This window comes from Pinus tabuliformis, chromosome 8 (assembly GCF_031772625.1).
Source record: "Pinus tabuliformis cultivar Carrire ecotype Pingquan chromosome 8, CPIR1, whole genome shotgun sequence".
Lineage (NCBI taxonomy): Eukaryota > Viridiplantae > Streptophyta > Pinopsida > Pinales > Pinaceae > Pinus > Pinus tabuliformis.
In genome coordinates this window covers 63372494-63385629 of record NC_142294.1, presented here as the reverse complement: position 1 = coordinate 63385629, position 13136 = coordinate 63372494, and the positions used below count along the sequence as shown (strand labels likewise).

Sequence of the window (13136 nt, the reverse complement as noted above, 5' to 3'; positions counted from 1 at the left end):
TCCTAGTCTCAAAGAGCACATTAAAAAAATAATTGCACAAGTCAAGAAGACTACGGTCACAAAGAAATAATTCAAGAAACACCTATCTTAACAAAAATAGGAAAATTTACGTTTAAAGAACGAATAAAAATTTAAAAGATGAACAAATCAAAAAACGAAGAACTTTCACATATAAGGAATTATAATCAAAACCTTCTTACACAAATAAAGAAGCTTAAAAGTGACAGAAAGTCACTAAAAGACAAGTTAGAACAACTTACTAAAGAAAAAGTATCGAAATCCTCAATCATAACAATCCAAGTTGAAGATACAGGAAATGAATATTGATCTAATCAATATTACAATTCAAGTGAAATTTTCGCAATTAATCAAGCGACCTTTGTACCTAAAAGAAATCATATTCTTTCAATAAACTGGAAATTACCACAAACAAATTGAGAGATCACATCACAAGAACTCCTTATCATCGTCCAAACTATAAAAACAAATATCTCAACCAGAAACAAGTGACTTGTGTTCCCAAGAACGTCGATGTCACCATAATTCAATCTTATGATAAAAATCCATCTCAAGTTTTCAATAACCACATGATTTCACAAAAGATGGATTTAGGATGGTCAAATCTCTTCTCGATGCGACAATTTTGTTTATCTCTTAAAAGATACTGCCATCTTGTATCAACGAAGATGACAACTCCAAAATTTGAAGAGTTCTAAAAGATGTGAAAAAATTAAAAGAAAAAAAAACAAATGATACATCTTGTCAACAATAAGTTTCGAGAACAAAGCTTTTTGAAGAGGAAGACAATATTATGAATAAAATATAAATATAATAATAATAAAGAATAGTTAATTAAATAGTAATTAGTTAACCAAGAGGCATGTCCTTAAGGACATGGCCATTTATGAAAGGGTATCTGCCTAGGTATATAAAGCAAACCCTCATTTGTAACTCAATCATCTCACTTGTATTCAAATATTCTTCTATAATATATTACTGTCATATCATAGATGTTTATATATTTCAGATCTTCTGAAGTAGTCTGCTATGTATACAAACTTTGTTCGTGACATCCTCTAGAAGACTCTTGTGCATGATTCTTCTCTTTTTGTGCAAGGCACACAGCTTCTTCAATAGGATGAGTTGTCTTCTTTCCAAAAGCCTACTCTCTCTTAGCAAACTTCTTCTCAAGGGAGTCAAAGGGAATCTCCTTAAAGTTGCCACTTGTTTGCAATGACTGAATGTAATGTCCTTAGGTGGAATATAGTGCCTTGATATAAGCTATGAGAGGAATATCTATTTCAACATCAGTGGATTTTATATCATGCATAATCAATCTTACTTTTAATAATAAAGCAAAAGGGTCATCATTTTTTAACTCAAGATTGAACAACTTTATCATCAATTGAACAACTTCAAGTTCAAAGTGTGAGTCATACAATTTCTTCAACTTCTTTAAGGCTTCAAAGGCATTTGAAAATGGAGAAATATGTCGACTCTTCTTTTCATTTACCATTGTGGAAATCAGGGCATAGGCCTTGTTGTTTTTGTTTTCCCAGATGACAAGCTCCTTATCTGAAGTAAGATTTTCAAGTGCATTGTCTCCTTCACAAATTCTTTTCCAAAGGTCATTCAAAATAAGGGTGTTTTATCTTCCAAAACCACTCATGATAATTTACTTTGTCAATGAAAACTACTCCCACTATGGAGATGAATAAATGCATCATAAAATATGAATTGGGCTCAAAATACTTGCAAAAAATATTAATGTATTGTAAATTGATCGATTATTTCTTCAGAAAAAAAAAAAAAAAAAAAAAACCCTTACCCTTCCATTAAGAGTGTAAACCCTTAATATTCCTCCAAACTCCATGCAATTTCATATAAAAATCATTATAATATATGGCTTATTAACACAATTAAAAAAAGTGAATACCACATACCATATTCATAAATAATATACCAAACATCGGCCTTTTAAAAATCCATTATATATGTGTATCACCAACCATTCATGCCCACGGCTTTCTAAACACATGCCATTCAACAAATTTCATATGCCATTCCAACAGTCAACGACATATTCCCATCACATATTATGAACTCAATCCACATATGGTCTTCAAAAAAGGGGAGCACAACATGTATTAAATTAAACCTTGTTTTCGACCCTTTAAAACTATTCAACGCAATCATTTCAACTCAGCGAGCGAACATTTCAACGCACACATTTTAAGCCAGACAGCGCGCAGTCATAAAAAATTCACCAAATCGGCTTTCGAAGTACAGCGCTCATGGTCAACGTTTAAATGTGGCATAATCACGCTCATCTACGCTCAACATACAATTTAACACAGTGATATAATAAATAGCATAACACTCACACCATTCGGCCTTTAATTCAACACATTTTCCATGTTTCGACCAAACTCAACGTTGTGGAAGTTTTAACGCAGTCTTTCACACCGGTTTTCAACCACGCAAGCGTACACCATATACAGTCAAGCCATTCCAACACAACGACAATCAGCGATTCCAACATAGCTTCATATGTAAAAGATCAAAGCCAATGACAGTGAAATTCGGTATGGATTGTCTTCAACGCATAGATTATTGAAAAAATAATAACGGGACAGCACAAAATTTAATGACAAGAAACTAGCAAGAGAGTTACCAATGCAGAATGCTAAATTTGGGAGCTGGCTCTGATATTTTGTCAATGAATTGTTGTTTTTGCATTCAGACAGAATATAACTATATACAAGGAAAGGGAGACTATTGGGTTTTATGTCCCAATGTCTCTTCATCTTCCAACTTGGTGATTTACAATATTTACATGGCATTTGAAATTTCAAAGATTAGGTGTTTGATAGGGTTTTTCTCACATTGGAGTTTTTTCTCTGGTATCCACCAAATCTGGTGTCCTCGTCTTGGTTTGTCTTCTACATTTTGTTTCATGTTTTATCTACTTTTACTATCAATGTGATTAATGGTTAATGTGATTGTTATTGAAAACTAAATGGAAAATTGTCACTGGGTTGCTAATGTACATTGAAATGGTTGTGCTAAGCATAAAAAATATCATTGTTATCTAAAATTAACAAAACAACTGCAGATGACAGAGATTCTCACGCATTAACTGTTTGGCCGTTGTGAAAATGACATACAGATTCCCATGCAAAAACATTGTTTTTTAGCCATTGTGATTTGACGACCACTCTGGTATCTCTGTTAAAATTGTTGCTCTAATAATTGTAAAGATACATCTTCTCCATATTGTACATAGGCCAAAAGATAAATATGAAAGCATAACTGTTTGGCCGTTGTGAAAATGACATACAGATTCCCCGGCAAACACATTGTTGTTTAGCCATTGTGATTTGACGACCACTCTGGTTTCTCTGTTAAAATTGTTGCTCTGACGATTGTAAAGATACATCTTCTCCATATTGTACATAGGCCAAAAGATAAATATGAGATCTTCTCCCTTAATCATAGGCCAAAAGCTATATATGATAGTTTCTCCTTAAATCGTTGTTTTATATGGTTTAATTTATATCCATAATCAATGTCATACTCGTGCAATCATACACATGTCAAGGGAAGCATTTGCTATATTTGTGTTTTTTTCCTTGTGGTCATATATTTCACTATCCTCGCTACTATTCTACCAATGATTTATTATTTATATCCATGTTTCATTCTATTTTTCATTCTATTTCATAAATATGAGATCTTCTCCCTTAATCATAGGCCAAAAGCTATATATGATAGTTTCTCCTTAAATCGTTGTTTTATATGGTTTAATTTATATCCATAATCAATGTCATACTCGTGCAATCATACACATGTCAGGGGAAGCATTTGCTATATTTGTGTTTTTTCTTGTGGTCATATATTTCACTATCGTCGCTACTATTCTATCAATGATTTATTATTTATATCCATGTTTCATTCTATTTCATAAATCTAGGAAGAAGTTGGACAAGCATTGCATTATTAGTAAAACACCAGGGATTAGCTACCGTGCTCCACTTGTTTTCTTGTTTTAAAATTTATCCTATCACTAGCAATCCTTATTTCTACTTTATAGTAATGGCACCAAGCATTATAAACGCGTAAGAGAACAAATTCGGCCTGGGTTTAAGAGAGACCAAATTCTTCCAATAATCTTGTTGTGGAGCAAGCATGAATACTATCCCAACGTGTGGTGAATATGAACTTGCCATTTGTATCACATGTTCACGTCCCATTAATAACATTCTTAAACTAATATTAATGAAAAATACAAATTCATGTAGTATCCACATCAAATTCCGTTTGCATATATATAGAGACAGACATACAAAAACATTTTTGCCAAAGTGTATGATTTATATGTGTGAGATAATGGTGTTATCCACACAAAAACTTCAACAAACTTTGAAGGCGTACCATTTACATTTATGTTATGACATAGTATTATTATACCCACACAACAAATTTTTATTATGTTGAAAGCTTGAAGAAAATGCTTGAAACAAAACATACACCACAAAAAAAAATTTAAGATTTGACTATATACATGTTCTGGTGTCACAAACTTTGAATAAGAAAAAGTAAACCAAGCAATAATATTTTTTACACCGGAAAAATAAAAATTAAAATTCAGATCGTTGCGTCTAACTCAAATGAAACCTCCATATTCTCGCACAGCGAGTGAACAATAGCCCATAGGGACTAGAAATCTGTCATACAGTAATCTGCAAGTATTTGTGCAATTTGACCTTGGCTTATGCAAGGGCTAGTTTATACATAGCTAAAATATACAACAAAGTATTTGGACGAAGGGCAAGTTGGGCATACAATTGAATAATTGTGCAGCTAGAAAGAAACTCGGCAATCGCGAAGGGTACATGACGCATATGGCTTTTCCAATCAGCATGTGTGAGACCGCATGATGCTCGTTCACATAAATATGTAGGATACAAATATCCAAGTTATAGACGCATGACAAATAAAATGGATACCTGCCATTCCAAATTCCAGCATTGTCCCTGCCAATTAGAAAGGGTCTGTCATCAGTGATTATAGCAAAAGGGAGCTAACATACGGTCAGGAAAGAGACGTACCATGTTTATCCGATTCTTGAACCACCAACTGCCGTAGATAGTCCGCTAGCTTGCATTTCTTTCAGAGTCGTAGCCAACCAGTCCAGTCCTTCATATAAGCCTTCTCCTTTTGTAGCACAGGTACCTTGAATGTGCCACTTCCTATTTCGTAGATCATAAAGCCCAAGAGCCTCACATACTTCCATTGGAGTCATTGCACTTTTCTATTTAAAACCGCCAGAAATTACAATCAAATGTTTGAATGATAATAGAAATCAAGCTTCGCGTGGAACACAAAAAAAGCAAAATTAAACCTATGTACAAACCATATCTTGTTTGTTTGCAAATACTAAGATAGCACTGTTCCTCATGAAGGGGTCATTGATGATGGCCTGTGCATGATAAAACAAATCTTTAATATAATATTAAAATGACAATAACAGCATCCAAAAAGTCAAGAAAGCGCTGGAATAAATGATAACTGCATGAAGAATATCACATTAAACAAAATCAAAACCTGAAATTCTGCTTTGGCCTTCCCAATCCTCTCCCTGTCTAATGAATCAACAACATATATCTGCACATTTGAAAATTAATCAGTATAAAATGGTGATTTTCATCAAAATGGAATGGTTCTTTCCATCATAATTTACTGACTAGCAAACGTAACAATGATAACTAAGCATATGAATGATCCCTTGTCTTAAAACTCATCCAGACTCGACTCAGTGGCCAACTTTGCAAAGCCAGAGAGTAAGGCTACGACTCAATCAGGCTAAACTTGGTTAAAACTCATTGAAATAAATTAAGCAAAAAAGGAAAGGGGTTTAAATTTATTATTTAATAATTAAAACAAAAACAGAAAAAGCATAACCTAAATTTGAGAATAGAATATATTTTTCATTAATACGAGTCACAAATCCAAGTTGAGTCTGAGTCCGCATTCCATGTCAAATTCTCAAGTCTGATTTGAGAATGAGTCTTATCTCCAAATTCTCAGTGATGAAGTTCCAGAAATCAGAGGACAGCGGGTAGAGGAACAGTTTATTTCCTAAAGTCAAATAATTTTGTTGTATCTTCATGAAGTAGGGCATGCGAAGCTCCTCGCTGAGAGGATGTTTGTGTCATATTTCCATCCATTGCATATTTATTTGAAGACTATAAAGAAGATGGAAAACAATGTGATGACCTTGCCAAGCATATTGATGGAGCTATTTTAATTTTTAACAGGGTTTTCCTATGGTCCGTGGATTACTTAGCCCTTTAAGTTGTTTGAAATATTCCTCCTGATTCTGATTCCACAAGAGGAAGAAAAGAATATGAAGAAGCCCATGGACACATGATCATCATCCTGATATGCCCATTTATGATAGAGATACTAATGGTTATGAAGAAGAAGAAGAAAGCTTAGAGCCTGACCTAAAAACTTTTCTCAGTGATCGTTTCAAGTCTGAGCATGAAGAGGTGCAAGAAATCAAACTGGAAAACAGAATCAGCAAAAGAGCTACCCTTCCTAGCTTATGAAATTGCTGATTCAAGAAAAGTAGCCAGCTTAAATATTAGTCCAGTAAAATAACAGCTTTCAGTTCCATAAGAAGATTGTTTTTTTCTAACAGTTTACCGGATCCGTCAGCCCCAATGGCTGGATCCAAAGATTCCATATTGGAGACCGATTCGGATTCGGATCTGCCCAGCATCTGTCAATGTCTAAAACTGTTCGACATCAGTGCAAAATTCCAAGTCAGCGTACTTATCACCACGTGATAATGGAAAAACCAGCGTAGCTAATAATTAACAAGGTTCCAAGTCAGCGTACTTATCACCACGTGATAATGGAAAAACCGGCGTAGCTAATAATTAACAAGGGAGTTGGCTGCGATAGTACATTAATTTTTTCTTTGGTTGACCATATTATAAATTATATGCTACGACCGTTTAGATATTCTAATTAAGTTTTATTTTAGTTAAAGCGTAAAAAAAATAGAACGTGCGACTTCGTACTATCAAATTGAATAAACAAATAGTAAACTCCTTTAGAGTCTATTATATTAGTATTAACAAGTAGAGCCATTTTGATGAAGTCAAGTCCTCATTCTTTATGCGCTGGGCGTTGTCCTCAAGTAAGTTCCATAAAGTAACTTTAATGGTCATTTAATTTAAATATAATAGTAGTATTAAAATTTGAATATTATGATACATTATTTTTAAAATTTTATATATAATTTTTTTATTTTATAACAATTTAATTAATATTTATTAATAATATATTAATTCTGAAACTATATATTTAAAAATTAATATATGTTTTTTTCCGTATCCGGATCCTGCTTTTTCAAAAAACTGGCTTAATCCTTACCACAATAATAGTTTTCGTGCTAATCCTTTTAAGCTGTGGATGAAATATGATTTTTTCCAACAGGATGGAGTCGATAACAACAGCTGTTATTGCCAAACAACAAAAGAAATTTTCAGATTCGATAATCATTTTACAATCTGATTTTATTTCTGCACTTGACTCTAAGTTTAGTCACTGCTTGGATACAAGCTTTTGTGCTAATCCTTTTAAGCCATGGATGGAGGACATATTTCAAGGGTTGTCTTTAAAAACACTTGGGTTTTCCGCATTCCTATTACAAAGCAGTGAACAGTGATGTTCACAGTTGCAGCGAGCATACTTGTTGGGTTGCTTTACAGGCAAGCACATGAAGAAATTTCACCAAATCAGCGGATTGCATGATTGATTATACTGCCCTTTTACTTGTACTGATTGGCCTCATAGGATCAATCGATTACGTGACTTGTTCTGTTGGTTGCTGATTATGTCGATCAGTCGTGTCATTGGTTAGCTTAAGGTTTCAATAAGTTCCATCGCTTTTAGCGTGGTTTTGTATTAAACATTAGGCTAGACTGGTGTGTGAAAGTTTCGACTCATTTTTGAATTTGTTTCTAGTGACATGGGTGTGTTTGTATGGAATAAGTGTCATTCGACATAAATGTGTTGTAATTCTGAAGTTCTAATGCTGTTACAATCACTTAAATCCATAACTTCTTTATGCTACAAAGTAAGTTAAGTAATTGTAGATAAAACATAAACCATATGCACAATGGAAAACAGCCAAGAACTCAATGAGACAGAGAAGTTAGGTCAATGACCAGAGGAAAACCCAACCAGATTCTTCTTCTATTAGAAATCAATTGTTTAGCAGAGATACAAAGTACAATAAGAAAATGACGAAGTTCACCCAAATCTGAAGAAGATCATTGATAGCAGTAGCTGATGTAAACACTAAATCACTTTGACTCTCCAAGATCTGTTCTTTCTCTTCAACTCTCTCTCTCTCTCTCTTCCAAGTTCAAATTTTCCTTTCACAAGCACAAGTGTATCAAGTGAGGATGAGAGACACAAATATATAGGAAGACCAAGGAGGTCGAACTCATGAGGGAGTAACTCCTATGCATTGAGGAGGACAGATGCCAAAATAGGAATGTAACTTATGCCTCAAAGGAGAGGAGTGTAACTTATTCAATTAGGAGAGAAGTGTAACTTATGCATTAAAGACGTGTAAGAGGAATCTTCTTATGATGAATCATAATATGTGTATAAGAGAGTGTAAGTGGTGTGTAAGAGCATTTAAGAGAGAAAGAGGAATTAATCCATTAAGAGAGAGAGTAACATATGCATTAATTAAGGGGAGTTACATATGATAGAGTCTCATGATTGAGAGACTTGAATTTCTTTTTAGTAATAATATAATAATACCATAAAGAAGATAATAGTAATAATAATATTAATGATTAAGTTAAAAATTAAACAAGTGAAATCGATTAAAGACAAGTTAAGTGATTTTCCATCATATATATATGATTACAAATTGATGGAAGGTGACTTACTATTTTTAGAAAGTCGTGGTTGCAAAAATATACATGACTTTCTATTCTATTTTTAGAAAGTCACTTTAGAAAAGTCAGAAGTAAAATTTTATTCAAGGATCTCTACTATCTTTGTTTTGGAACAATGATGTTACAATCTAATGAAGTAGAATCATCATAGGGGAGATACATCCATCACCCCATACACACTTGAGGGGATCCACTTGTTTACACATGACAAGGATCTCGCACATCCAAGGCTCATCACTGCTTGGGGGAATCCACTTGTCAACACATGACAAGGATCTCGCACATCCAAAGCTTATCATCAGTGACCACTCTCTTTATGAAGGGTCTTATCTATCAGTTCAAGTTGCTCTTTGAAAACCAAGAACTTCCCTTTCGGTAAAGGCTTGGTAAGAATGTCGGTGATCTGGTCATCAGTCGATATATGGTGAAGTCTTATTGCTCCTCTTTGCAACATATCCTTAATATAGCAATATTTGATCTCAATGTGTTTGGACTTGTCATGGAACATGGGATTTTCGGCAAGTCGAATCCCACTCTTATTGTCATAGTAAATTACAGTAGTATCTAATACTTGCTCAAACAACTCTCCAAAGAGCTTCCTTAGCCATACTGCCTCACAATTAGCCATTCTAGCAGCAGTGTATTATGCTTCAGTGGTGTTAAGGGCAACAGACTTTTGCTTTTTGCTCATCCAAGATATCATGGCATATCCTACGCTGAAACAACACCTTGATGTGCTCTTTCTGTCAGTAGAGTTACCAACCCAATCAACATTAGAGTATCAATGTAGCCTTACATCTTCAGCATTATCTCAATCCAAGATTGATGGTCCCGTGTAAGTAACTGAACACATGCTTTGCAGCAACCCAGCGTGCATGAGCAGGGTTAATCATGTATTGACTCAAAGTATTGACCACAAAGCATATATCTGGTCTAATGTTCACTAAGAACATCAGTGCCCCAATCAGTTGACAATACTCAGAAGGATTAACCAAATCAGGTCCTGCAGCTTTATCACAAAGCTCCTTGAAATTCATTTCCATTGGAGTATTCATGGACTTACATTCAGTGATGACAAACCTCTCGAGTAGTTTGACAACATATTTTCCTTGAGAAAGGAAAATCTCACCAGATTTTTGCCATACCTCTAGGCCTAAAAAGTAATGCATCAAACCAAAATCTTTCATTTCAAATTCAAAAGCTAACTTCCTCTTACACTAGAGAATAAGAGGTTCACTACCGAAGAAAAATAAATCATCAACATACAATACCAAAATCAAAGGCATACCTTGGACTGTCTTAAAGTAAAGATTTGGATCTGCATTGCTTCTAGTAAAACCAAGCTTCGTCAAAAAGTTATCTATGCGAGCATACCAAGCTCTTGAAGCTTGCTTCAAACCATAGTGGGCGTTCTTCAGCCCACACACAAGTTTTTGGATCATGTACTTCAAAGCCTTGTGGTTGCTCCACAAATACTTCTTTAAGGAAGCCAAGCAAAAAAGTAATCTTCACATCCATTTGGTGAAGAGACCATCCTTGGCTAGCAGCTAGAGCTACAATAGATCGGATGGTGATGTAACAAGCAACAAGTGCAAAAATTTTGTCGTAGTCAATTCCCTCTTTCTGAGAGAAACCTCTAGCCACAAATCTAGCTTTATATTTTTCAATACTACCATCAACGCCATCTTTAATTTTACACAACCATTTAGAAGATACAACAGATTTACCTTGGGGTCTTCGAACCATTTCCCATACATCATTATGAATGATGGATTCGTATTCTTCAGTCATTGCATCTTTCTACACTTGGGCCTTTACAACTTCTTCAAAATTGCACAGTTCAACTTGAATAATGTTGTTCATGGCTACAACATATCCTTGGAACTAACAAGGTTTCTTGCTTTCTCTGAAAGTTCCTCTATGGGCGGCATGTTTATCAGCATCTTGAAGAGTGTCACGAAGCCATTAAGGTCTCATTTTAAAAGGAGGATCACATGGAGGAGGATCCAAAGGACCCATGGGTTCATCAGCAAGATCAGTTTTAGCTTCAGGATCTTGTTGTATTTCAAATACATCATCTTGACTATCAACATTACCAAGAGGAAGAGTAGTGTCTCTTGCTTTTCCAAGAGTTGCATCTTCATCAAATGTTACATCCCTGCTAAATTCTATATTTCTTTGACCAGGTACGTATATTTTGTAAGCTTTAGAATTCTAACAATAACCAACAAACGTACCTTTCATTTAAGGCTTCAATTACTTAAGCCCAAATCAATTCTTGTATTAGCAATCTTTCATCAATAATTAAGATTTCCAATCATCAACGGTAATTGAAGATAAAACAGTAAATCCAATGACAGGAAACAATCAACACATCACCAAGAGACACCAGATTTGGTCAAAGACCAAGGAAAAACCCACTACAGGGAAAACACATTGAAATTCTTCTTATTAGATTGTCATAAAATGTTCAGCAAAGAGTACAATGAGCCCAATACAAAATCATCTAGCAAAATTAACCCAACAACATTCAGAAATATGTTCCTAGCATCAATATAGATCAGAGACAACTTTTCATGTCTACGGTCAAATGTCAAATTTCAGCCCTAGAGCCCAACCACACGGAGAAAGAGGTGTGTGTGCGGTTGAGAGCTTCCAACCGCATTGTTGAGCATGCAAGCTTGCGGTTATATCCGAAATTTGCTTGTGACAAGCCTGCGATTGTGACCCAAAACCCTAAAACATGTGCGAGCTTTAGACCTGTACGAACCAAATTTCTTAACCCAGCCTCAGACCTGTGCAAACCAATCAATGAAGAAGAGAAGAAGAAGATGCTTGATGATGTCCAAATGAGCCTGAGATCATTCGTATTTATAGGCTTCCAGGGTGAACATTTCCCTGTTAGGGCCGACCTGATCAAATTTGACATTGTGGGCTTCAATCCAAAAGTACACTTTCCCTCGTCCAAATTGAGCGCTTCAATAGTCAAAATTGGTCCTCTCGAAAAGAACTTTAGTCCCATGGTTGGAATTTGTCACTAAGTTGCCAAATTAAAACTGCCTCTCAGCTAGGGAGAAATTTCAACTGCATCATGTAATAATCATATGTATCATGTCGTCATATCATGTACCATCTCTGCTCATCTCTATCTACTGAAGCATTCTCGAATCTAAAGAAGAAGAATCATCAGGGAGCATTAGCTACCACCCTCTATAACGTTGAAGAGAACATCTCAATCCGAACCAATATCAAAGAACACATCTCAACCTGAAACTACATGGAGGAGCACATCTCAACTCGGAATCTCATGGAGGAGAAAAACATCTTCTACCACATATCAAGCAATAGAGTTTATCGCATAGTGGAGCACATCTGCACCCATCCTATTGCCCACTGGTCTTCCCAACAATGACCCTCAAGAGCCATGTGGTAGAACACCTACATCATAATCAGCTTGGGTTGTACACCTCCAAGCACTCTCTCAACCCGTTGGCCAAACGATGAGCGGTATTCCCAACAAGCCCAGCGTGTGGGTATGATATTTACTGGGGTATACTCTGCATAAACCACAATAAGGGAGCCAACATCTCTAGCCCTCTAGCTGACAGATAGGGGAGCAACATCTACGACCCTATTGTCTAGAGATCCCTCAACCCCAAGAGCCCTCCATCTCAATTCCTCGCCCTGGAATCTCAGACAAGGGGAAGAGTTAGCTCAGTGTTCTCGATCAGTGATGCCCCTTATCAGGAGGGGTCACATCCATCAGTCCAAGTTGCTCTCTAAAGACCAAGAACTTCCCTTTCGACAAAGCCTTGGTGAGAATATCAACAATCTGCTCATCTGTCGACATATGATGGAATCTAACAACTCCACTCTACACGATGTCTCGAATGTAATGATGTCGAATCTCTATGTGCTTGGACTTGTCATGAAATACGAGATTCTCTGCCAAACGGATCCCACTTTTGTCACAATATATCACTGTAGGTCTAGGATTTGTTCAAATAGCTCTCCAAAGAGCTTCCTCAACCAAACTGCTTCGCAACTAGCCATGCTAGTGGCAATCTACTCTGTCTTGGCGGTATTCAATACTACGAACTTTTGTTTCCTACTCATCCAAGATATCATCGCAAATCCAAGGCTAAA

The 13136-nt window shown here is 35.6% G+C and overlaps 1 protein-coding gene across 2 annotated transcripts in view; it reads right to left on the bottom strand.

The window, feature by feature from the left end:
- Window positions 1–4567: 4567 nt before the first annotated feature.
- LOC149234171 (ADP-ribosylation factor-like) overlaps window positions 4568–13136 on the bottom strand; it is a 90887-nt gene continuing 82318 nt past the window's right edge. For both annotated transcript variants that reach the window (XM_089371773.1, XM_089371774.1), the window contains exons 4-7: window positions 5608–5667; window positions 5417–5482; window positions 5112–5314; window positions 4568–5036 (exon numbers count right to left, since the gene is read on the bottom strand). In XM_089371773.1, coding sequence (XP_089227899.1) covers window positions 5117–5314; window positions 5417–5482; window positions 5608–5667 — 324 coding nt within the window. In that variant the 3' untranslated portion in view covers window positions 4568–5036; window positions 5112–5116. The remainder of the gene's footprint in view (window positions 5037–5111; window positions 5315–5416; window positions 5483–5607; window positions 5668–13136) is intronic.